The sequence below is a fragment of the Aplysia californica genome, unplaced genomic scaffold (genome assembly GCF_000002075.1).
Source record: "Aplysia californica isolate F4 #8 unplaced genomic scaffold, AplCal3.0 scaffold00514, whole genome shotgun sequence".
Lineage (NCBI taxonomy): Eukaryota > Metazoa > Mollusca > Gastropoda > Aplysiida > Aplysiidae > Aplysia > Aplysia californica.
This window is the reverse complement of record NW_004797784.1, coordinates 458,311-484,793: the sequence shown is the minus strand read 5'-3', so window position 1 is coordinate 484,793 and position 26,483 is coordinate 458,311. Positions and strand designations below refer to the sequence as shown.

Genomic DNA, 26,483 nt, shown 5'->3' with positions numbered 1-26,483 from the left:
CCCCCCCACTTCCTCAAAGAGATCCGGTTCTGTGAGGGGAACACTGAGCTCTGAACTCTGAACACTGAGCCAAGAGTATCAGGGTGAATCTCCCGTCTTCCCTACCTTATCTGGCCGGACGTTCTGACAAAGAGAGCGGGGCGTAAAATAAACATTTATTGATATTTATTGTCCATATTATATAGTAGTCTGATTTCAAGTTTCTCATCATTCTTATCTATCTTTTTCATGTTTCATGTCGCGTACCGTTTAAAACAATATTATTTTGTTTTGTTTTAAATTAAAGTGCCGTACTTCTGTGGGTTTTTAAATTTTGTTTTATTTCTGTGATTTTGCTTTGTTTTACTTAAGCGTTTTTATTTAAGAATGATAAACCGTTACGGAATACATGTATAAACAAAATCTGACGTATGATATGTTCGATCTGCCGAGACCTATCGAACTGAGCAAAAGTGTTAAGACGACCAAAACAAAACCAAAAAAAAAAAAAAAAAATGTGCCTCGTTGAAAATCCAAAAATCCACACAGGAACCCTACCGCTATCAGTTCATTAGTTCATTATTCAGGAAGCAACATCCTTGAATTCCTGACATGCCCATTGATGCTCCGTTGCTCTCTCCAAAATGTCGCCGAGGGTCTTTCCTCTGATTGTGCCACTGCATATCTGGTAGGACTTTCTTCTGTTCTTACAGCATTAAAGAGCTTATCAATACCAAGGCCAAAGGGCCAACATATCCTAACTATGCTCAAAACAATAAAGTAAAGCAGGTTGTTTTTTTAGCTCCGGGATTTGGAGCTGTCTGCGGTTTTTCCGTGTGATGACAGTAGCTGTTTCCATGACAATACACATCTGTATCCATACAACAACTAGGTGTTTCCATGTTTTAAAAAAAACACTTGAGAGGATTTGTTTATCGTTCTTGTCTGTTATAAACATAGACATATTCACTGATTTTTCTGAACCTTTAGAATGTCCGTTGTCAGAAAGAAATATTTACTAGTATCTTCTAGAACATTTAAAATGTTCTTACAAGTTTTCTCGACAAAAATGTTATCCAAATTTTCTAAAAATCTAGGATTTACTTTAAGGCACTGGCAAGCAACATAACACAATCAAACAATCCGCGCTTTGTTTCAACATGAAGAAGAGAGACGTCACATCTAGTTAATACATGCTTTTCGGAAGAGTGTTATCTCTATTATATTTATTTTAAGTGGTGTTTTTTCTGAAAAAAGGGGGGGGGGAAGGGGGGGGGGGGGTACGTGATGATCTCCTCGCAGTGGTGAGTAGGTTAATATAGGGCAATTGTCAGCTCTGCAGAAATGGGGATTAATTTACTTTATGATCATGAACGTAATATGTGATGTAATACCTAGATCTTCACTGTTTCGGAAGAAAAGAAGGTCAAATGTGTATTTATGGATAAGAATGAAACGCTGGCTTTTTTATTGTGTAGATAAACTAAAGATACATTATTAATAAAAGAGACAGGAAAACACATTCATGCTTGACAACAAGAGATAATTTATTCTTTCTTTGCGTACCTTCTTACCTTCTTGAAGAATTGACTTATGATAATGTTTGTATCCTTTAAATAGTCTCGAATTTCTTCACAATTCTGAATGGTCGTCTAGTCTTGTTCAACGTTCTGTCAGTTACAGAGCTAAAGCTTCTCTCAAACATCATCACCACTGATCTCCTCTGCGCTCTCCCCCTCTCCCCCGCACGTAACCATCCATTGCATTCCTTCCCCTGTACCACATCCTTCAAACACGCACATTAGTTCAGATGATTGTCTCCACATGTCATCATAGAAGTTAAATCGTTATATTATGTCTTGCTAAAATGTACAAGCCTAAAGGAATGGGCTCTACGAATGGGCGCATACCTCGTTGCCTGGCAATACGGCCGATAAAATTGTGATGTCACACCCCGCCTACTGACACAGGAGTACTCAAAGGAGGAACAACGAAAGTACATAAGAAGAAAATAGGAGGAATAAGGGCACTCAGAGCAGATAAACCGAGAATTCAAAGAAGAAGTAAAGAAGAAATAGCCTATTATGCACAACAGACAAACAGAGAGCCCGAAGGAAGAGTGGAGGAGAGATTTTGCCCAAGACCAAACATCTTTTAGGAGACATGACTTCTTTTTTGTCCTTGAATCTGTGTCTTCACAAACTACTTGGGCAAGACTGTGACTTTAGATTAGACTACATACACACATACACCTTATCTCCTTTTGGTGGCATTTGGAAGCATATGTGTGGTCAACGTTCATGGCTACTTAGAGAAGGTTAAATACCGACATGCACAGAGTGGGGGAAGATTTCAGGCGATCTATGATAGACATCTGTCAGTTCTCAGGCATGATCTTTGGGCAAAAAAATCTACAGAAGGCTTTTATTTATTGCTCTTTGTTCTTTCAGGATGTCTGAAGATTTCATGTTTCCTTTTGAAAAAATCCTTTTAATTTTTAGTCCGTGTCCAATGCAGTGATGTCTTATCTAAATAGAAAAATGGTAATAAGTTGGGGGGTTTTCCAACGGTTCCGTTGACTTTGATCCTGGCGTGTTAGCAATTTACGTGGATTTCATGATTTGTTCACAGAAATATAATCAAACATTGATGTGTAAGAGGGAAATGTTATGCTAGAACAGGCAGCAACACTGGAGATGGAATTAAAGCACTAACATTTCGCAAAGCCAGAGTAACAAGGTTATTTTTCACTTACCTTCACCTTTGAGAAATATGGGTTCAAAGTTTCTGCAACCTTTATTTTCTTCAAATTAAGAACAAAACTAACACATTTTTATATCAGAAAAAAATAACAAGAGTTATAACTTTTACATAGGATGAAGAGGGAGTACAAAGGATGGTCCAGACGCTCCAACTAGAAAAACGTAAAGTTTGAGTTTAAAGTCTTCTTTTCTACAGTAGTTATGTGATTTGTTAACATTAACACATCGCCACTTCAGAATTATTAAGTTCTATCTGACATTTTTTTGCCGTTTTGAGTTACTAAGACCACGATGTCAGGGACCAAATGCAGTATTTGTCCTATCAAAATCGAAAAATTATTTGGAGTTGTTCAAGATGTGTAAAGAATTGCCTTTCAAAAAGCTTGACATGTTGTGAAACTGAGAATTCATAACGTCAAATTTCTCAAAACTAGGTACTGAGCAGATAGAACTTTGTAATTCTAGGGCAGCGACTTGGCACTTGCGAAGGAAGGAAAGCTCAGTCTCACTCATGACTTGCCCCAAGCACAGAACGTTTACCGGTTCTAATTGCCAAAGTCGCTCTTGTCAATAAACATAAACTAGGCCCTGTTTGAAATGTTGCTAATGCCCCCCCCCCCCCCGCCCCCTTCTCTTAAGTACAAGCTCTCCGAAAGAGGAGAGGCAGGGACAGAGACAGAGAGTAGCAGCATTCGTAACTTTGATTTTGATTTCTGTGTGGACTCAGATGCTCTCGATCCTTTTCAGAGCTCGATCTCAACGATCATTGGTAAAGTTGATTCTTACCGGGTATCTAAACGAGTTTTTGTAGAGTTGATATATGAACTCAAATGTTCTCGCTCATTCTCAGAGCTTTCTACGAGTGTCCGGTTTAAGCTGTCCTTTTGAAGGAAAAAGTTAGATTGAAAGCCTATCTACGAGACCTGAGTCGAAAAGTTGAATCCAAGATTTCAATACCTAACCATACTCTCTGTTTAAACTTAGTGAACAGCTTGACACAGACTGCCAATGTAGAGAACACCAAGCCCTTCCGAATGTCTGCATTATCTACATGTACTTCCATGCCTCTCATCTTTCGCCTTCCTCTCCCTCCCTTCTCTCCATCCCCACTCTGCTTCCACTGTCTCCTTCCCCTCCCTCCGCTCTCCACACCCCTTCTCACCCCCCCCTCTCTCTCTCTCTCTCTCTCTCTCTCTCTCTCTCTCTTCCCCCCCCCCTCTCTCTCTCTCTCTCTCTCTCTCTCTCTCTCTCTCTCTCCACTACAAACACAAAGCCACATACACACTGAACGACCGAAGATGAAGGAACATAAAGGAGTCTGTATTTTGGAAGAAATCCTTAAAACAATAACAGAAACAAAGCATAATCACTCACATACAAAACCAACAACACTGCAAAATGTATAAGATTATATTGTTGATTATCATTATAACTGACTGATTTAACTGAAGACAAATCACAAATCATTGGTTAAATCTACGACAAGCCATTTCAAAATTGACAAACACGCACAAAACTCCAGTTGTGGCGAAGATCTCGTGTCTAGCACGTTTTTATTTAGCTTAGGATGAGCACAGGGGCACGTTCTTCTTGTAGTCGCAGATCTGTAGAGCTTCATTGAACACCAAGGCTGTGGAAAAAACAATGGTTAGAGTTTCGTGAAACGCACAATTTGTGGGTGACAGAGTACAATTCATTGTTATCACTTTGGGCTTTTTTCCCCACAGACTCTCGGCAAAGATTCAAGAGAAATACAGCGGAATCCTGTTATAACGAGAGGGAGGGGACCTGTACTAAATGTCCGTTATAGCAGAATTCTCGTTTCAAGGGATCCAGTAATAAATTCAAGGGAAGTAGTAAAGCAGGCCTAATCTATGATTTGGCGTTCGGTTTATTTCTTTTTGTATTTCCCCTGATGATGATTTGTTCAACATGATCTCAAGGTCTTACTTGATCAAAAATCGAATCATGTTTCTTACTCTAGTACTAGCAATGTTGACAAATCGGCCTTGGCGATCAGAAAGAAGGGGCTTTGGCTCTAGGCTAACTCGCCCTCAGTGTTGTCCCCCACCCCACCACACACTGTGACGCGTTGCGTCTGCTCGCGCACATCATACATTCACTCCATCCATCTACACAGCATCGTTACCTCTCCATCCCGCACCAGAGAAGTGAGAGGCACGGCATGCCTGGATAATCTAGACTGGGCTGGCCTCACGCGATGCGTTCTGCTTGTGTCTGCGCATGCCACACCCTCCCCACTCATTCCCTCCGGCCTTCATTGTTGGTTCGCGTGGGATCTCCCATTCCTTGTTTCGCTGGATCACTGACAGCTCTCTCAACTGGCAAGGTTTTATAGGTTTAATTGGTCTGTGCGCTGTGCACAGCAGCAGCAATATTCCGTTATAAACGACTCACGTGACGGTCTGATTGCGCAACAGCAGTATTTTATTTACAAAGATAAAGAAGGAAAAAACGGGGTTTTATAACAGTGTCTTTATATCAGACTTCTCGTTGTTTCAGGACTCGTTATAAGTGGACTCCACTGTATTATGAACGAAATAAACACACAGAAAATGCATGAACAAACTTACAAACACATGGAATATTTAAACTTACGTGACTTAGAAACAGATAAAGAACGCAAGTAAGCGCATCACCCGAGTCAATTCTGTTCGCCTCAAAAGTAGAAAAAAGCCAATGTTGGGGTATATTTCGAACCATCATACACTAATCACAAGCTCAACGTTGGATAAACTATTTCAGAGTATGCTTAAAGTTTCAGAAAAAGAAAAAAAAATGAAAAAAATAAACTTTAGGAGTAAGGAAGATAATATGCTTCTCCTTTAAAGAGTTACAAAACAGTGTCCTCAAGTGTTGGCGAATGGCGTCAATGGGCGTCCACAATACGTTAAGAAAAACAAAAATATTGACTTCAAAACCATAAATAATATGTGCCTAAGAGAATTAAGAATATATCCATAAATAGAAATAACATGTTTTTATGACCTCATCAACTTGGTCTATATCATTGGGGGAGGAGGGTGGGGTTCTTGGACCCTACTTGTGAAGGTTAACCTTATACAGCATTCTAGCTATAGAACAAAGGCACTTAAATGATACTTTTCGAGGCTCTGAAGTATACACATCATATCTGCAGAATTTATACTAAAAGTTATGCCAATGAGAACTATCAATGGCGCAGTTTCTTTCTTTTCATACAATATCTCCAATTCTATTTAAAACTTTGCTACGGACTTTTCTCAAAAGTCGCATTTCATAAAATTTAAACATCTCCCAAACCTCAAATGCTTATTTATTTCTCGAAAACATAATTTAGCAAAAAATGAGATATTAAAACTCATGTTGACGGCGTGCAACGACTAAAATCTCAACTTCCACACCACACAATGGCATACGGGTTATACAGATGCTGATGGGTGCTATCCTGATGTTACACCCATCCTACTCTTTAACGATTAGAGGACACTTATCCGATCAGCAGCAGATCAAAGGCAATGTTGCAACACGTTTCAACCCATCATGATATTCAAATCAGAAGCACGAAATTATATTTTTTAGAATTTGCCTGCATGTTGTTGCCTGCCCTCTTAAGGTTCGTATAACGAAAGTAGAATTGAAACACATTATGTATGAATAAGAAAGGAGAACCAGGGATCGCCGATGTCTACCGCAGATCTGGCTGTTGATGATGATGATGCATGAATAAAAAAGTTGTTCTTCGTTTTCAAAGCAACCCTCACCAAAAACAAGAGGCAGAAAAAAGTGCGTCTTCAACTACTTCAACTTCAAGCATTGTTAGACAACCAAAATGCGCGTCATAAAAGAATAAAAGACATACTGGACAGTAGAAGTTTTTTAGATTATTTCACGTCAGCCTCAAAGTCCTAGCTGGCAGGACAGTAAAAGTGTCACAGATTAAATTATTTTAAGACAGTCTTAAAAATCTGCTGGTAGGATAGTAGAAAGGTCCCACTTTATTTTACGTGAGTCATAAAAACTTACAGGCCAGTAGAATTAATGTCCCAGATTATGTCACGTCAATTGTAAAGACTGATTGGGGGACAGTAAAAATGTTCCGTATTATAATTATTTTACGTCAGTCTTAAAGACTTACTGGCAGGGCGGTAGAAATGTCCCAAGTTATTATATTTCATTCTTAAGATTTTACTGGCAGGGCTTTAGAAGTGTCCCACATTATTTCACGTCCGTCTTAAAGACTAACAGGCAGGACAATTGAAATTTCCAATTTTATTTAACGTCATTCTTAAATTTTTACTAATGGAACAGTAGAAATGTCCCTATTTGTTTTACGTTAATCTTAAGGACTTACTGGCGGGACAGTAAAAGTGTCCCAGATTTTCCTCCCTGAAACATCTGTAGTAGCTCTGGCACTTGTCACCCAGGTCGGCATACATTCCATCGGGCCGCTTGGTGCAATCCTTTACTACTTTGCAGTCGGTGTTGCCGGAGCTGAAATTCATCATCATCATCATCATCATCATCATCATCATCATCATCATCATCATCATCGTCATCATCATCATCATCATCATCAACGAAAAAGCAAAATACGGGTGGAGAGTCTTAAGTTATTTTCTGTAAGTAAATATCGTTGTCGCCGTTACTTGTCCTTTGAACATTTTTCATTGACGCCGTAATTATGTCATTATTGCTATAATGGTTGGGGTGGGGGTGGGAGCTTGATGAACTGTAAACATACGGTAAACAAATATACTATAAGCTAGGAAAAGCACTCATAACACTGACAAATTCCAAATTTGTATTAAGGGGGCTCTCGTGGCCAAGAAATTGAGGTGTTCTCCTCAAATTCTTCTCTAAAATTGTCTCCTTTCCCTTCCTTTCCTGCTCTTTAGCAATGCTCTGTCGTCTGCTTCGTCTCCACTTTCTGTCCCACCCAATCAACTCCTTTGCCCCCTCCTCTGGGCTTCTGACTCTTTCTGCAGCCTTCCTACTGCCACTTATTGGCTCCTTCTTACTGTTGTCTTTCAGACATACCCCTGATCTTCTGGTAGGTAAGATCTACACCTAGCCTTCTGGGACAAGGGCGAAAAATCTCGGAGGTCCTGTGTGCAAGTTGCGCAGGTTAAAGATCCCTTGGTGGTCTAAAATCGATAAGAGTATGCTTCGGCCGCCACCCGGAGAAATTTCAAATTTCCTAAAAAATGAAAATGTTTAATGTGCCCTGCGCGCTCACATGACCTTAAGCAGTTGCGAGCGCCTTAAAACTCTTACCAAAAATCATTAAAAAGAATTGTATTATCATACTTCGTTTGTCGATGCTCACCCGCTGACTTTTTTAAAGTGATAAAAACTGACTGTCAAGAGATCTTGACGATTGCAAGAAGCAAGCCACACCAGAGCACCCCCCCTCCCCACACACACAACCACCTTCTACCTCTTTCCAATCAAACGTCTATTGTCTTCATTTCTCCTTCTTCCTTTTTTTCTATGCTACTCTCTGGGAACACTTTACATCTTTAGCGCATATGACTTGTATGTGTTGCAAGTGTCTTAAAACTATTACTAAAACTGAATATATTCAAAAAGGGTATGGGGAAGTTTTGATGTGACGTCATGTAACTGGTTTTGATGTGGAGTAAGTCAAACTTTCTCACGTCACTAAAACGGCCAGACCATAGATGGAAGGCGGGCGGTAGTGTGGACTGTTCTCTTGGCAGTGTGTTGGGGAGAAGCGGAGGGCTGGACTCCGGCCTCTGAGGTACAGAGAATAGGCGCTTCGCCTTCGCATGTATGAGACTTGAGTTCGATTTCCATGTCGTGTGGTGAGGGCAGACTTTTTATTGAACATCTGAGGGTTTTTTTTGCTGGGATGTTGTACCTCTTTCAGGCAAGATTGCGCTTTACAGGCAGGGTCGAAGCCCGCCTTCTAAATGATCCAAATTGTGTCGATGGGGGTTTAAAACCCTTGTATTATACAAAAGAGAATGTCCAACTTAGTACGTGAAATCAGCTGTCCGAGGATTAACAACTACGACATTTTGAAGCTGTCCCGCTCTCTTACTCGACACAGGTCATGGTGTCCCTCTCCAGAACCTGTCCTCCAGTACAGCGGTGCACGTAGGGCTGTCCGTTGATGCATTGCTTGTAGCCCCAGCACTGAATCTCCACGTACGAGTCGGCATTTGCCGCCGTGCACGTGAAGTCGTACGGGTAAGACGTTGTTGGCATGGTGACCGCGTCTGTTTGAGTCGGGGTGGAAGTTGCTGGTGGTGTTGTTGCTGCTGATATTTATAGATGACATGACGTGTAAGAAACGCAAAGATAACACAAGGGCAACATGGAAGATAATTTTATATGCCGTGACGTCATAAAGCGAAAAAAGACAAGGATGCTGGAGAAATAATATTTTGACACTACTTATAGATGGAATTGTGTAATTTAGGGAAACAAGATAAGGACAGCTAGAGGAGACTATTACATGTAGCTATCTAGATGACATGACGTCATGTAGGGTAACAAGTAAGGAAAGCGAAGCGAAGGTATAATATATTATAGAAAACATAGCTTCATAATACATGTATTGTTAGCGCCCGTAAAATAGCAGCTTGCACTGTATGCTTCCCAAGAAATTAAGATTGTTTCAGAATGCTAGGGTAATGATATAGATTGAAAAGTGCATAGAGTTTGCAGTTGAGCGGGGATTTGCGCTATACAAATGGTATCTACTAATCAACTAATTTTATCGGGAAACAAGACAAGGACAACAATAGGAAAGTATTTATATATGGCTTGACGTTACAAAAGGTGCCAAGACACGGACAGCTAGAGAAAGATATTTGTAGATGACATTACGCCATGTAGGGAAAAAGACAAGGACAGCTAGATAAGATATTCATAGATTACATGACGTCGTTGAAGGGATTTATTGATACAATTTCAGCAGAGGCCGCTTAATCTAATACGAATAGTAATTATCGTTCATGGTGGTGTTGACTTTGTATCATAGGTTGTAGTGGTTTGGTGAGCAACAGTTGGGCAAAAACACGTGTACAAACAATAACGCTAAGAGAAACCCTTTAAACACACAAGCCTTTTTTCGTCCAGACTTGCTTCTAAACTACGATGGTGTGTCGACCGGGGGGAGGGAGGGGGGGTGGGGCGTGAAACAACCATTTAAAAAAAACAGATGATGATGATGATGATGGTGGTTACGGAATGTCTTTTGCTGCAGTTTCTGATGGTGCTCACAGTGACAATGACGACAACCACAACAACAACCACAACAATAACAACAACAGCAACAACAACAGCAACAACAACAACAACAACAACAACAACAGCAACAAAAGCAATAACAGTAATGGCTGGAAGAAAACGTACCATATCCCACAGCTAAGACAGCGAAACAGACGATGAGAGACTTCATGTTTATGCCGGGACGCTCGGTTATCAATGCACAAAGAAATTCTACAGAGGAATGATTTTGCACAACGGCATTCGTCTTTATACACTCGGGGAAGATTTCTCCTAGAACCAGGCACGTGGCTGGAAAAGGACACGGACACAGCTCTGTCTTATCTGCGCATAAAAAAAAAGAAAACTCAATGCTGTTGGGAATACTGAGAAGGCTTTACACAAGTCTGTATTATCTGTGCACAAAAAAAGAAAATAACTCTGTGCATTGAGAATACTGAGAAGACTTTGTCTGTTCCTTACCCTGTGTAAACTTGAGGATCGAACTACACATCTAGAATAGGAAGGTTTCTACCACAGAATGTTAAGCTTCAAGTTAACGTGTTTGGGCACCTACTTGTAGGCTACTCTCTCTACATGTTTTATCAAAAATACAACTATTCTTATTTTATTTTCTAAGACAGAACTATGTTTCGTTTGTTCTTCGCTTTAAAGATGTGTTATAGTCTGTGAAAAATTTGAGCTATAATATCAAAAAGAAAAAACAACAACAACGATGTGTGGTTGGCAGGTGCTGTTGTGTGATTCGCTCCAACTTTCCTACCAAACAACTATAGTCCTTATCTCTCCTCCATCTTTTTATATTTGTTTCTCTCTTATTAGCTCATCTAATCTTCGGTACTTTTTGGACCTAATTGTGTTGTGAGTGCCGTCAAACTTTTATCAAAACTAAACTCTAAAAAAGTAGCGAAAGTAAGATACAAGCTTGTTGTACTGGGACTACTTCTCGTTCTGCGCACTGACACAACTGTTACTGCTCGAGTAGCTGAGATAACGTCAGCTTGTCAAGTTTTTTAAACCTCCTTGATTCGTGTATGTCTTGGCCAGTGTGTGTGTGTTGTGTGTGTGTGTGTGTGTGTGTGTGTGTGTGTGTGTGTGTGTGTGTGTGTGAGTGTGTGTGTATGTTTGTGTGAGAGTGCGTGCGGGTACGTGTGTGTGTGTGTGTGTGTGTGTGTGTGTTTGTGTGTGTGTGTTTGTGTGTGTGTGTGTGTGTGTGTGTGTGTGTGTGTGTGTGTGTGTTTGTGTGAGTCTTAGCCAATATCTGTTTCAGCGAATGTGAGGCTCTGCCAATGTCTGACGCAGCTTATGTCTGTCTAAAGTGTCTGTCAAAGCCAACGTCTGTCCTTATCAGTGTCTCTCTCAACCAATGTCTGTCTAAATCAGTGCTTGTTTTTGTTGATGTCTCTGAGCCAGTGTCTGTCTTAGCCAATGTCTTTTTTAACCAATGTCTTGTGTCTGTCTTCCCCACGTTTGTTGTACGACTCCCTTACTTCCAGTTTCTCTCGTGCCTCCCACCCCCACCCCCACTCGCCTTTTCTACCATCCCACCCAATTTTGCATCTAACCTTCTGGTTGAAAACATATTAATTTCGCAAAATACCAAGTGGCCTTACCGTTGTGGCGTGCCTATCTTCTCCTTAAATTACATACCAGCTTATATCTAAACTTGTATTCAAATACTCACACACAAACACAGACACACACACACACACACACACACACACACACACACACACACACACACACACACACACACACACACACATACACACACTCATATACATGTATAGAAATATATGGATATACACACAGACACACAAGCATATACTCATACACTCAAAACAGATAAACACACAGGCCAAGAAGGCGAAAAGGACGTCTTCGAGCAAAAGTATCCCCGCCCCTCCCTCTACCCCTATCCCCTAATCAAAAACACAAATTAATAACCCTGATGCACACTTTCCTTTTTCTCCACCCCCCCCCCCCCCCCCCAACTAACTAGCCAACTAAACCAAAAAAACAACCCTACAAACAAACAAACAAACAAAAAGAAAAAAACTGTAGAAAGAGAGCAAGAGCACTCCCTCTATGTCCGTTATTCGTCCAAGAAATGTTCTTACAAGAATAAAAATAGCAGATTGACAAAATGGCGGATCTTGAGGTATTGACGGATCTTGAATAAGGACTAGGTGTGTGTAGAGATAAGCAGGTGTCTCAGTCACACACCGAACTGTAACTGGCACACATACAGTCAGACAGGACTTGATAGTGGATAGTAGAGGAAGGTCTTATCAACGTTTTAAGATGTCCTGATAGCCAACAATTCTAATTATTTCACCCGGACTCACAGCGACAAAGGGTCCCCATCAGTGTTTGACAGAATTTTCTGCTGGGACATCAGAGAACAACTTGGCCAAAGTAACAACGCTTACTAGTTACCTCTTCATGTCCACGAGATGCTACTCCTCCCATGTGTTCTGACAGAAACTTTCGTACTTCGGCGATGACATCCCACTCCAGTTTTTCCCTCCCCTCCTCCACCCCCCCTACACACACACACACACGCAAGCTTAATATAATCGAAGCCTGGTCTTTTAAATGTCAGGCCAAACACACATGATATACCAGCTTTGCGAATTGGGGAGCATCATATAGGGTTTGTTTCCTTAGACTGCAACGTCCTATCCGACGGGACTGAGACTGGAACCCGCAACTTTTCGCACCGTCGTCTTTTTACACTTAAGTTGTGCGTTTGGTGAATGTTCTCAAACTTGTCATCCACCATTGCCACTCATTCCTCATCAGAAAACAATTGTTACCTTAGAATTACAAACTTATGCACTACAGTTTTGGCCGCTTTGAGTTATTAAAACCACGAGGTCAGAAACCAAATGTTCTATCTGCGCTATAAAAATCATAAGATCAATCGGAGTCGCGATCAAAACGTTCAACAACTGCATTCGAAAAAGCTTGACATGTATGAAACTCAAAATTTTTAACACCAAATTTATCAAACTAGGCTCTGAGCAGATTGATCTTTGTAATTCAAGGGAAATGAAATGTCTTTGTCAGAACATTTCCGTGACATAACGGTTTTGGTCCATATTAGACCAACTTAAGGGAGAATCTCGAAATCTACTTAAACAAATCTTTTGTTTAGATCCATAATCTACGGTCATCATAAAACTAAATTTTCCTGCTCTCTTTTTAAATTTTGGGAAGAAAGTCTGGAAACCAGTTACCCTATAAAATAAATGCTTAAAAAGTAGGAGGTTGTAATGTATCTTGTGGGATGGTGATGTTAACCATTCTGTGATGGTGTGGCGTAAGGAGCGCTGTGTGTTCTCTCGTTTGCTGGAATGTCTGGGGACGTCCCTGAGATGGTTCAATGTGCCCATACCACTTCCGTTTGCGCTTATGTGCCATTCTCATCTGATCTCCACTATATTGTCAGCGTCATTCAATAAGCGCATAAGTCGTTATAAAAGTTTGGCGGCATTAAAAAATAGAGCACACCCAAATTAGAACCATGACTTGGCTTCTCCTAATTTCTCAATAACTGAAACTTGGAAACAAGAAACGGAACAGAACGAAACTATAATATTATTTTAAGGTGTATTTAATTAGAGAACACTTTTACCTGGAAACCTCAAAATTGACTGAAGTGATTTTTGGAATCATGAGGAGGATATAAACTGTAAATTCGCTTGATCGTATTTTTTTAGTTTCTTCAGGTATCATCAGTGACATTGTTTTTCAGAATGTCTTGGTCTGGGGTACAAAACTCAGTTTACCCCGGGGGCAGATGAGGGGTAGAATCTGGGTAAGCCTGGGCTGCGTTAACTGATGTAAACTTTCCTATCTTTATACTTAACTGTTCAGAACGAAAACAGTTCTTCAGAAAACAAGCCTCCCTTACCAACTCCTTTCTGCCAGAAGCATGGTAGTACTTCCTCTCAGCCACATAATTTGGCCACTAAATTGTCAATGTCAGACTCACAGACACTCAAAGCTATCACTTTAATTATTCTTTAATGTAGATTTAGGAGGCGGGCTTCCGACACTGCCTGTCAGGGTCAAATCGGCATGAGAAGGATACAAAATCTTAACAGAAAAGCCATTATACTCGATAAAAATAATTCCCGCTACTCTGGAATACAATTCGGGTTTCCTGAGGGCATCAGCGAAGCAGGTAACCGATACATCACAGATATACAAAGCTATCAGTGTTATATTCGCAGGCATACAAAACTATTAGTGCCAGAGTCACATACACACAAAACTATAAGTGCCAGGCCCACAAACATATAAAACGAATCAATATCAGACTCACAAACTCACAGACTCACTAGCTCACAGTCTCACTGAATCATAGACTCACAGTCACACAGACTCACAGACTAACAGACTTACAGACTAACAGACATACAGACATACATTAGTGTGACCAAGTGACACATCTGTCAGATCTTTGAACTTTGTGAACTGAACTGTTTCTGTTTGTCTTGAAAGTTGTTTGATTGGTAAAATTTAAAAAAACCCACAAAAAACATTGTTAGTTCAATTCCCAGTTTCAACGCGTGGGTTCGAGTCCTTATCTCCTAGTCTCTGAGCTGTAAATGTGCGCTTAGTTGTTGTAACAGTCGGGAAGTGAGGATGAACGTACCTAGGTGTGTAACATGCTGCAACAGACACGGTGTGTGTGTGTGTGTGTGTGTGTGTGTGTGTGTGTGTGTGTGTGTGTGTGTGTGTGTGTGTGTGTGAGTGTGCATGCGTGTGAGTGTATGTGTGTCTATTTGGAGAAAGTAATAGATAGAGAGAGAGAGAGTTAGAGGAGTTAGAGAGAGAGAGAGAGAGAGAGAGAGAGAGAGAGAGAGAGAGAGAGAGAGAGAGAGAGAGAGAGAGAGAGAGGACCGACAGACAGAGAGACAGACAGAAAGAGACAAAGACAGACAGACAGATAGACAGACAGTCACACAGAGAGACAGACAGACAGACAGACAGACAGACAGACAGACAGACAGACAGACAAACTTTACTTTTACTTTTACTTTTTCATCCTCTCTTGCCATTAAGCGTCGAGGGGAGATGTAGTTTTGTATGGTAGGCCAACTCCGAAGCTCGTTCAGTTGTAATATTGTTTTCTCAGGGTTTCGTTGACACCCTCGATCCACCTTTGCGTTGCCTTCCTCAGCATAATGCTGGTGATAAGCTGTCTCTTTGAGTACATGGAGATGTTTGGATAGGACAGGAGGGGTGCGAGCTGGTAGGGGACAGCGTTGCTTTTTTTGTTCGCATTTCTATTTCTCTGTCTATGGACCCCGTTTTCAGAAACATTACTGGCAAGATATTTAAACTACTTTACTTGTTTCAGTTGTTTACTATTGACATGGACGCTCAAGGAACAGACAGAAGCAAAATGAAAATGGACATCGAGGTTGAACGAGAATGCGGCGTTTGTTCCGCTTTGCTTCATAGCTTGATCATTGCGTTATGTCTTCCTTCATGGCTAGTTCTTGTTTTCTATTGCAGTAGCGTCATAACAGCGAGACTAGTACAGGTAGATAGATAGATAGATAGATAGATAGATAGATAGATAGATAGATAGATAGATAGATCGATCGATAGATAGATAGATAGATAGACAGATATATTAATAGATAGATATATAGTGCATGTGCATGCTGGTGTGTGTGTTTGTGTGTGAGTACGTTTGTGTATATGGGTACGTGGTGAAACACCAAACCAATGTGCCAGGATCTGGGCAATAAAGATGTATCTTACCATATCTTATCTTATCTTATCTTATCTTATAGACAGACAGATAGATAGATGTGTGACACACAGCTGCCAGTCATGAAGGTAGCCATACAAAGCCCAATAAGAAAAAAAGATGTTTTTATTGAGGAGCACACATTTACCACTAATACTAAATATTTAGTCTTTTAGTCCAAACGAGGGTGACGTCACTCTCTTTCATCATCATAAGGTGCCAGATCTGAAACAGACACCGGCGATCATGGTTCTCCATTCATTTCTCCGCTCAGTTGCTCCCATAAAGTCCTATATTATCATGGTGTTTCCCCATCAGCGATCTGTTCAGGTATTTCGTGCACAGAAAAATGCGACCAGGGTGTGGTGCAACATTTTCTGTGGACCACTCTAGTACTTTTTAAAACAGATTTGAGGCTAAGCCACAGATTAAAAAAATAGAACACCACACTCCTACCCCCCTTCCCAAAACCGACAACATAACTTTGATTAGTTTAACGATGAGGCCAAACAAACATGGGGAGTTATCCAACGACAACTATGGGAGGCGGTGGTGGGGTCGTTTGTGCAGGTGTGGCGGTCGTTTGAGCGGGTGGGGCGGTCGTCTGTGCGTTGGGGTTGTATTTTGTTCCACAAGGGGGGAAGATGTTCCAGGGGTAGTCACACAGTTGTAGCTGTGGGTTGAACGCCGTCACTGGAAACAAACATTGGTTGTTATATTATTGACGGTATTATTCATTCATTAAAAAATAATATAGGTGTTTTACGCCCTCCTCCTGCTCGACACAATTTAAATAATCTAGGAGGCGGGCTTCAACCGTGCCAGTCAGTGCCAACCCAGGTTGAGATGGATACAACAGTACAATGGAAAGACAAAGATATTCGATCATAAAAATCTCCCTATTCAGGAATGGAACCCGGGACTCCAGCCTGAGAAGGCGAAGCTTCTAGAGGGTACACCGCCGACGCCAGTGTTCATTTAATTGTTTGTTTACATATTCCATTTCTTTGCCAGCAATTTCTCTAGTTTTGTAGCTTTTCTATCTGTCTTTTCTTTGTCTTTCGTTTGTACCTATATTTTTTTCTGTCTTTCCGTCAGTCAATCTGTCTACACTTATCAGCCCAGCTCGATTACATAGATCTACAGCAGTGTCTAATCTTTATCGGCTCGTCCAGTCGTTTTTTATTCTTTAATATTACCACAGAGTACAGAGCTATTCTTTAGAATCTGGTTAGATTTGCTCAGTAAGGCGTTATAGTTCTTCTGGGTATTTGACTTCATTGTTAAATTTGTATGAATATCTCACCCAGTGCATTGAGTTTTATACTCTATATCTATACGATTATGTATTTTTTATACAATGTCGACGGCAGAGCACAAGAAGTGACTATATCCAATTTTCACATTTTCGAGAAAAAAGAGTTTGAAATGTTGACGATAGTGAAATCTCTATAACTTAGTAAAAAAGAAACGTTAATAATTTGATACTAAATCAAGCTACGGCTTAAATAATTACAGAGGTAAAACAGTAACTTAAAATCTCACTACCCATATCAATTACTCCATTTCGATCAAAAGTCACTTCTCGCGCTCAACCATCGATGTGTTTGAGGTGTATAGTTAGAGACAAGAAATTTTTTTGCAAGCTATATGCTTCCCGTAGCGTGGAGAACTCACAGTCCGGGCAGTAGAAGCGTCCCAAGTTGAGGCCTCCTTGACATCTGTAGTACGTCACGCATTTGTCTCCTGGGTCAGGATACGAACCGTCAGCCTTTCCTGCACACTCCGTGGGTAGGTAGCAGTCGGTCTTGCCTTCTCCTGGTCTGTAAAGAGACAGGGGTCAGGAAGACATCGGTAAAAAAGACTTGGGTCAGGTAGGAAGCAAATTATGGTTAGGATACTGGCAACAATCTCTCTAGTGGATCACTATCTTGTAGCTGTTAGAGAGCTTGTGTGCCTCAGTGACCCCAAGAGCTACGCTCGCTGGAGCTAATGCTCCTGGTAGGGCCACCGATGCCAGACAGGTCGACGGGTAGAGGTGAGACGAAGCGTGATCCACCGGCCCTCCAGGTTTCGGAGGTTCTGCTCAGGGCTAACGACCCAGACAGGTAAAAATCATATTATGTCACAGAAACAGAAACACAGAGAAACCAAAACAGACTGAGCTGGAGATCCTTTGTTGCTGCACTAAACGCCAGATAACGTAACGGGTAGTAAGTAAGTAACTGGCAACAATGATGAAGAGACTAGAGAAAAGTTAGACAACTTAGATAACTAAAGATACACACCAACCCACGATTTTGTAAGTCGCCCCCACACGTCAAAGTCAACCTCGAGCTGGAGACCTACAAAAATGTTTAAGTGATCACAAGTCAAAAATGCAGTTGCACGAGAAACCCAGTGCAGTACAAACATTATGATTGTTGAGAATTTCTTGGAAGGAAAAGAAACCAAACGAGGAAGTACTTAAAGAAGCCCATGTGGGCCACTCGCTGATAAGCTGAAAAAACGACGACTAAGAAGAGACAAATTATATGCAGTTTCTGGGACACTTGAATCGACAAAAGGGTCTTAGCTTTCACTGATAAAACTGAAGACACACGAGGTGGGGTTAGATCTAGCGCAACCTACTAGAAAGCCAAAACAAATGGGAGACGGAGAAAGATCAGGATAATGTATTTTTTTTTTAGACTTCCAAGTAAAAGAATGATGGCGGACTATGATCGCCGATGCCTGTCGCAGACCTGGCACTTGATGATGATGGTATTGATGATGATGATGATGATGATGATGATGATGATGATGATGATGATGATGATGATGATGATGATGATGATGATGATGATGATGATAAAGGTGATGCACAACAACGACTATTTCCACAAGGATGTTGTTATTACAAGCTTACAGAGTATTGTGTTCACAATCTCCCACCTGATACATTTCATTGAGTGTCTCTCAAACACCATGCCCACCGGACAGGAGTGGACCTCCGGTGTGCCGTTGACGCAGTTGGCGTAGCCCCAGCAGCCGATCTCATGCAGGCCATCCTTCTCACCCGTGCAGTCGATGATGTGTGGGGCCGATTGTGTCTGACCTGTTGGGGGATAAGGCGGGGCTTTTTTGTTTTTTTGTTTCTTTGTTGGTTTTAGGGTTTTTTGTGTGTTTGTTTGTTGATTGTTTTTCGGAGAGTGGGGGTGGGGTGGGGGTGGGGTTGTGATTTCAGTCGTTGGTGGGTTCAATTGATTGTATTTTTAGAAGTCTTGAAGTCTGTTGGTTGTGTTTTCAGGCGTTTGTGGGTTCAGTTGGTTGTACATTAAGGCGTTTGAGGGTTGAACGGATTATAGCTGATTGCTTTACTTTTTCAATTTGATGATTGTATCTTCAGTCGTTTCGAGAAGATGACAGAAGTAAAATAATAAAACAAAAACGAAACAAATAACAACGATCAGAAATTAATTCATTACCAAATCGTTTTATAAAATCGCCTACAATTATCTTTGATAAACATCATTTGTGACGTTGGACGTTACATTCCCCATGTGTTCAGATTTTCCCTAACTTCGCGGTACATTTACTGAATTACATGAAGAGACTGGCCATCTGTGGAATCCCGCTTTGAAGAAGGCACGTGGGTACACACACACACACACACACACACACACACACACACACACACACACACACACACACACACACACACACACACACACGCACACGCGCGCGCGCACACACAAAGACTTCGGCAAAAGCTGACCCTTTTAGGTAAAAAGAGAAAACCACTTTTAAGTACATTCCAATCAAGACTTGGTTACATCAACTCACTTAGAGCACTCTGACATATCACAGAACACACAGTCAAGGCAAGGAGATACATGCTTGCTTCAGTGGTGTTCTGATATAATATTAAACTCAAATTCACAAGATAATTCAAGTTTGGAACTCTTGACAAAAAGGTACAAGGAAGTTGGGTTGGGGTTTTTTTCCAGGTCAACTTTCCTGCCAAACTTGCCAGCAGCTTGTGTGAGGATCCTGGAGAAAGACAAAGAAAAGAATGAGTCATTTTTCGTGGCTTCTTTCCTTATATCTATCTAAAAAAAAGATCCACTTAAAGGGCAATCACTTGTCATCTCTAAACTCATTTAAATAAAACTCCAAGTTAATAGAATTCAACCAGAGACCAGAGGGACGTCAATTTCGTAAATATGAAGAAAATCGAACAACTCAATGTTGAACAGGATGTCAAAAAAAAAATCGACCCAGGAAACATACCACAGGCTTATTAAAATTTTCAAGTGGCGTTTTGGTCTTTGTATCAAAAGAAATTACAGCTAGAAAAACAAATGAAGAAGTCTTGGTAGAAGCAAATTGCAGAAGACAACTTATGACGAATATAAGAAAGCGACAGGGAAATTTCTTCGGACATACAATGCGGAAAGAAGCATTGGAGAATATTGTAACAACAGGCACGTTTGATGGAAAGAGAGGCAGAGGCAGACAGAGGGAAAAGATACTGGACAAAATGACAACATGGCTAGAAGCAGCAAGACCAGCAGACACCATTGCTGCAACGCAAGACAGGGTGAAGTGGAGGTCCATGATGGCCCACGCCAGTTGGCAAGGAACCGGATGATGATGATCATGATCAAGAGAATTGATTAATACCAGGGATTGAAATCGCAACCACCAGCTCTAAATTTATTTAGGAATATCAATTTTGTATAAATTTAGTTTTTCACGGCAGAAATAGCGACTATTCGAAATAGAGCAATAGAACAATAATATGTTTGTTTTTTAAGAAGTTGTAAAATTTTGCGTTTTAGTCAATTTTGGTAGAAATTTTAAGAATTTGATATTTTTCAAAATTTGTTGATAAGCATTTTTCATATTGATAAATTTTAATGTTATGTCCTCAAGGTTGAATTGTATTTCTTCGAAGTTTTGTTGAAATCAGTCCCAATATGATTGAGCTATAACCATTAAATGGGTCCTGTTTTTTGACACCCAGTAATTACCTTGCATTTGAAGTAACACGCCCTGCAGGGACCCTGGATTTATGTCCATGTCTTTCAAGATGCTGTTACTTGTTTCTGTTGTTGTTGTTATTGTTGTTTGCTTGTTTGTTTGTTTGTTCGGTTTTAAAGTGCAGCCTCTAAAGTAGATTCACGACAGCAGTATAGTGTACGTGGAATGTATTACATTCGTTTGCAGCTGTTGTTTGCATGACTGTTTCTGAACAGCTAAAGTACATGAGGATTTTTTTTAAAGATCCTTATTCAGAATTTCATATGTCATGGGGCACTAATAACGCATGCAGACTTCAAAAGGATTTTGACAACGGATATCAGTTGGAAATCTACAAAAATAGTCAAATAAAAGCTCAATAAAAAGAGCAAGCATGACACTTTCTAAATTTTGAATCAGTACATAGAAAACATTGGACCAATAAAATATACTTATGATAAACTATTAAATATGGCTAATGGAGCCTAATCAATTATACATAATGGCAATCTATTAAATATAGTTAGTATAGCTTTATACGTTATGACAAAGTATCAAATATGGCAAATGGAGCCTTATACGTTGTAACAAACTATTACATAGCATGGCTAGTGGAACCTAATACGCTTGTGACCAGCTATTGTGTGTGGCAAATAGAGCCTTCTACGGCTCTTTGTTGAGGAACGTGCCTTGTCATAAAAAATGCAACGTACGGTACCCACAACAGCTCGTTCACTTTCGTTTGTCCGTGGTAAAAACATTATTAACCTGGTAAAAAAATTATAGGTCTATTATGCATTGACCTATGCCCTCAAATCTTTGTATGGCCATCAAGCAAACAAACGTATATTCTAAAAAAAAATCTTGATTCTGTAGTAAATGAGTTTTTCTTTTTGGGCCCTTTATTAAAAAAACCGCTTGGATAAATAAATAGAATCATTAAAAGAAATATCTTACAGTAACCTAACCAACAAATTGCTCATTTTGAGACAGCGACATCATCCTGCCCCCACGTTTCGGTGTAGGCTTATAGATTTCATCCCCTGACTTGCCCAGACGTCTCCATGTAAGTCGAAAATTGCTTACCCCGTCTATTGAATCTTGTTTCGTAGGCAAAAGTTAAAGTGTGGTGATGAGGAAAAATGTGCCAACTATTTAATGTTAATGCGTATGCTGTAAATCCTGTTTTATTTCACCCCCCCCCCCCCACCCTTTCGCTTTAGGATAACATCAAAGAAAACAAGTCGGAAGCATAGTTTGTAATTACCTTAATGAATGGGCTTTTAGATTCTGTTGGTTATCCAATTTTAAAACACGTACGCAAAGATCGGAGAAGATTAAACATAGCGATTTCCTTTTTATCTTGTTTGAACCGCGGTCAGACGAAAGTGTTACATTACAAAAAACCGACAGAAACCTCGAGCAATTTCCTCCGTATGATATTATTGTCCGAGGTGAGATTCGATCCCAGATTCACGTTTAGAACACCCGATTCTAATTCAGTTGTTCAGTTAAATAAACAAACTCTTCTGTGGATATGACCAGGAACTATTCTTGATGAATGTATTCTTTATAACACTACTTACTGGACAGCTATTGAGACGTGGAAGTTATTTTGTCTGTGAGTGTTCCTACTCTTATTTATACCTGGACTGAAGCAGAGCAAAACTGTTGGTCAGTCACTGGTCACTGTGCCCACATCTATTTCAATCCATTCTACACTCAAACCACGTGATGTGAGAGGAGGTGTTCAGGAATGAGTGTCACGTGACAGGGCCTAGGTGTGACGTCACATCTGTGTGCCATTACTCGAGTTTTTGATTGGTTGAGGCACGCCCGGAGTTTTCCTGGAGATAAGGCACGTCTGTGACGTCACTCATCGCCTACGTCCCACTGCACATAGATAGTTACTCATATGTTACGCTGGAATGAAGAGAATTACGCTCAAAACCTCCAGGAAACAATTTAGATTAATTAGGAGTCGGGCTGCTTTCACTTTGCCTATTACGGCAACTCGGTATGGATGGGGCAAAATAACCCAGAACGAAGACACAGAATCTCGATAAATGTTTTTACTTTTTTTTTCCCTGCACGATACGTGAATGTACGTACATGTACCTAATTAATGTGTATAGGTCAACGTACACGACAGTGAGTGCCTGGGAATGTTGGCATTATTGAGATTGTGTCTACTTGTTTGAGTATGAGTGTGTGTCTGTGTATGTTTGTGAGTGTGTGTGTGTGTTTGTGTGTGTGTGTGTGTGTGTGTGTGTGTGTGTGTGTGTGTCAGTGTGAGTGTGTATGTGTGCGTGCGTGCGTGTGCGTGGGTGAGTGAGTGAGAGAGTGAATGAGAGAGTGAGTGAGAGAATGAGAGAGTGAGAGAGAGAAAGAGAGACAGAGAGAGAGAGAGAGAGAGAGAGAGAGAGAGAGACAGAGAGAGACAGAGAGAGAGAGAGAGAGAGAGAGAGAGTGTATGTTGTGTGTACGTTTGACGGTTGCCAGCACACCTTGTCTTCGACGTCACAATACAGAGCACAGTTAAGTACCGATTCACCTTGTTGTTGACGTCAGGATATAATGTACAGAATAATACCGACTCACCTTGTTTTCGTGCGTTCAATGAAAACCTGCGACATAATAATGGACCCGCCTACTCCCACACAGCTCCGAAGCTGCAGTTACAACCAGGTCATTGGTATTTTTAAAAAAAGAAAAAGAAAACCAAGCTGGTTTTGGACCAAGTTTGTGTCTTGTGTTAAAAATAAGGCATAATTTGTCATAATAAATACAATGTACGTTTTATTACTTATTTCTCGGAAGCACAATCTCTTTGTGAGAGTTGATCTCTTCTCACCACTGTCAGTTTGTTTGTTCTTTCATTCGTCTGTTTGTTTGTTTGCTGTGGTCGAAACGAGGAATGAAATAGACATACGCCTGAAATAGTGACGCTCTGGAATTTGTTTAATTCAACGATGTTCGCCCAAGGCGCGCATCAAATACGTCTTATAATACCTTTCTTGACATAATTTATACATTATTAAACTACCAGGGTGTGTGTGTGTGTGTGTGTGTGTGTGTGTTTGTTTGTGTGTGTGTGTGTGTGTGTGTTTGTGTATGTGTGTGTATGTGTGCGTGTCTGTCTGTGTGTGTGTGTATATGTGTGTGCGTGTCTGTGTTTGTGTGTGTATGTGGATTTCTGAGTGTATGCAAAATCATAAAACCTATTCTCATGTACAAATGAGTCTAATATTAGTAGTGCGTATTTTTTTTTTGGTGGGGGTGGGGTGGAGTGGCGGTAACCAAATTTTAGATTCAAACAAAGTCTTGAGTGGAGGGAGAGAAGGTTGAAGAAAGCAGTACATGTATTTGATCTAACTTGGCTCGGGATCACAGAAAAAAAGATTCGTTAAAGCATGCCAAAAATGAAAGTCGGAGACTCGGGGGGGGGGGGGTGGGAGGGCTTTTTCACACAACGCCCCATCCCAGTGGAACGCGTCACTGGATATCAATGGGATGCAACCACAGTATCAAAATTCAAATCAGCAAAACGCATTTGTTCCTCATCAGTAATGACCCAAAGCACAATTTTTTTTTGCCCTTAGAGATTTAAAAAAAACCCCAAGTTTTCTGTCATAAGTGGTTGTGTGTCATCACCTATGTGTAAACACGCACGCGCCAGGTGTGTATGCACGTGGGGGAAAGGGTGGGGAGGCTTTAACAGCTCCAATACATGGATGGTTGGTGCCTCTGAAAATAAAGTACATATTGACAAAGTCGGACAGGTTAGGAAGAGAGGAGAAGTGGTGGGGGTGGGGGTGGGGCAGGCAGAGGGAACGGAGAGAGAGAGAGAGAGGAGGCTGTACATGTTTGTTTTAGTAAAGTTTTACGGCGCTCGCAACTGCATAAGGTCATATGAGCGCGTGAAAAAAAGTTGATTCCCTTCGCAACAATTCACTTTACAGCCTCATTCTGGTCAACACCTCTATTAAAATTAAAATGCAAAAAATTTGATGTAAATAAATTCTTAATTTAAAATAACTTTTTAAATAACATAAAACATTTTAACGCTTTTACAATTTCCAATAAAATCTTTTATAAAATCAAGGATTCTGTTGGGATCAACGACGGAAAACATATCTTGCAATTTTTTGCATCTAAAATATTTCCATCGGGTCTCAGCGAAGTCTAGATATTCTGTTAAAATGTGTCTAATGATAAAAATTTGTGTAAAAAAGAAATGTTTCTCATCTCCCTGAAGGAGGTATTTATGTGTAAGGGACGTGTGTCCGATGCGTAATCGAGTAAAAATGACTTCGTCTCTTCCGGAGAGGCCGGAAGGTTTTTGCGGACCCAGTTTGGGCTTAGTGTTGTGTAGCTTTTTGCTTTCTTGTTTTTTCCAATGAGTCTCTCACTGACTGGAGGTGTAGTTTTTTTACTATATTTTTAAAGTCAGCCTGTGGGAGAGTGTTCGTCGTTGATCCCAACAGAAGGGACAAAGATTCTTTCGCCAGGAGGTCCACTTGCTCGTTTGCTTTGATGCCCACATAGGTAGGAAGCCATGCGAACACGATACTTTTCCCGATTTCAGCCAAAGCGTGTATTTTATTTTAAACCTAATTACGAGTTTTGGGTGCAAGAGTGTGTAGTTTGTAAGTGAGGTAATGCAAGACAGAGAGTCAGATAGAAGAAGGAAAGATTTGTTAGGAGAATTTTCTATGGAGTCTATAGTGCCATGTCAATGGCAGTGGCCTCCGTAGAGAAAATGGAGGCTTCGGGATGGAGTCTCCTCTTGTGTGTACTGTTCGGGGATAGGGCAGCGGCGCCCACAGCAGAGTCCGATTTTGAGCCATCTGTGAAGATTAGCTCTGCACCGGGATTTTTTTTTCTTAACGTTTTTTTGTCTTCTGCTTTAAATGTTTTGATGTTCGTGCTTGCTTTGGTATGTGTGGTCAGCTGTAAGTCTATTTTTGCCTTGGTGAGGTGCCAGGGAGGGATTCCAGGGAAAAGAAATTGTTGGATGTCTTGTTTGAATAAGTGTATGTTTTAAAGGTCCTCAAAGACTCTGAGGCCGAAGGGTTTGATAAGCTTTTCGTTGTTTTTCAGTTTGTTTATGGTGTCTCTGTTTGTTCTGAAAATACAGTCGTGTGCTGGGTTCTCTGGTGTTGAGCTTTGTTTAATTGCGTATTGTAGTGAAAGTTGTGTGCGTCTGAGTGTGAATATGTTTGCCTCAGCCTGGAGGCTCTCCACTGGAGAAAGCCCCCAGGGCGAGGTGGAGTCCTTGGTTTTGTACTGGGTCTAGTATTTTTAGGACGTGGGGTTTTGCCGATCCATAGACCTGACAGCCGTAGTCACGCCTGGATCGGACAAGGGTAATGTATAGGTCTAGAAGGAAATTTGTGTCCCCGCCCCACTCCGGACACGATGAAATTTCCAAAAACGCTTTCTGGCACCTCACACGGAGGTCTTTTATGTGTGGAATGAATGTGAGATTCTTGTCAAATATAATGTCGAGGAAACAAGCCTGGTCCTGGACGGGAATCCATTTACGTATAGCGTCAAATCCGGTAGCAGTACACCTCTGCCTGATCGGCAGAAGTGTTCTGCAACCGTCTTTGGCGGGAAAAACTTGACGCCTTTATTATTTACTCACTTTTCACGTTTGTGCAGCTATTGTATATGTTTGAATGCATCTTACTATTATTATT

General features: G+C 40.8%; 2 protein-coding genes across 4 annotated transcripts; both read right to left on the bottom strand.

The window, feature by feature from the left end:
• Positions 1 to 4,040: 4,040 nt before the first annotated feature.
• On the bottom strand, positions 4,041 to 10,509 carry LOC101853406 (chondroitin proteoglycan 1). Of its 2 annotated transcripts, none has more exons than XM_005106113.3 (5): positions 10,464 to 10,509; positions 10,128 to 10,325; positions 8,809 to 9,028; positions 7,096 to 7,235; positions 4,041 to 4,371 (listed from the first exon to the last, which is right to left on the bottom strand). In XM_005106113.3, the coding sequence occupies exons 1-5, from the start codon at positions 10,492 to 10,494 to the stop codon at positions 4,304 to 4,306; spliced, it is 657 nt and encodes a 218-aa protein (XP_005106170.1). In that variant the 5' UTR covers positions 10,495 to 10,509; the 3' UTR covers positions 4,041 to 4,303. The 2 variants fall into 2 exon arrangements, with proteins under 2 accessions (XP_005106170.1, XP_005106171.1); XM_005106114.3 differs by having other exon boundaries at positions 8,809 to 9,025.
• A 5,372-nt stretch (positions 10,510 to 15,881) lies between these two features.
• On the bottom strand, positions 15,882 to 22,929 carry LOC101856123 (protein obstructor-E-like). 2 transcript variants are annotated; one of them, XM_013086864.2, is made up of 5 exons: positions 22,365 to 22,929; positions 19,600 to 19,806; positions 18,709 to 18,871; positions 17,452 to 17,597; positions 15,882 to 16,467 (listed from the first exon to the last, which is right to left on the bottom strand). In XM_013086864.2, exons 2-5 carry the CDS (start codon positions 19,649 to 19,651, stop codon positions 16,298 to 16,300), a joined length of 531 nt encoding a protein of 176 aa, XP_012942318.1. In that variant the 5' UTR covers positions 19,652 to 19,806; positions 22,365 to 22,929; the 3' UTR covers positions 15,882 to 16,297. The 2 variants fall into 2 exon arrangements, with proteins under 2 accessions (XP_012942318.1, XP_012942317.1); XM_013086863.2 differs by lacking the exon at positions 22,365 to 22,929 and having other exon boundaries at positions 19,600 to 20,108.
• Positions 22,930 to 26,483: the final 3,554 nt, after the last annotated feature.

Coding starts and splice junctions, on each gene's coding strand:
- LOC101853406 (XM_005106113.3), bottom strand. CDS start 10,494: ATGTGTAGTTCGATCCTCAAGTTTACACAGG. Junction 9,029..10,127: donor TGTCTTAGCTGTGGGATATG/GTACGTTTTCTT, acceptor TATAAATATCAG/CAGCAACAACACCACCAGCA. Junction 7,236..8,808: donor GACACCATGACCTGTGTCGA/GTAAGAGAGCGG, acceptor GATGAATTTCAG/CTCCGGCAACACCGACTGCA.
- LOC101856123 (XM_013086863.2), bottom strand. CDS start 19,837: ATGACTCATTCTTTTCTTTGTCTTTCTCCAGGATCCTCACACAAGCTG. Junction 18,872..19,599: donor GATATGTCAGAGTGCTCTAA/GTGAGTTGATGT, acceptor ATCCCCCAACAG/GTCAGACACAATCGGCCCCA. Junction 17,598..18,708: donor CACTCAATGAAATGTATCAG/GTGGGAGATTGT, acceptor GTCTCTTTACAG/ACCAGGAGAAGGCAAGACCG.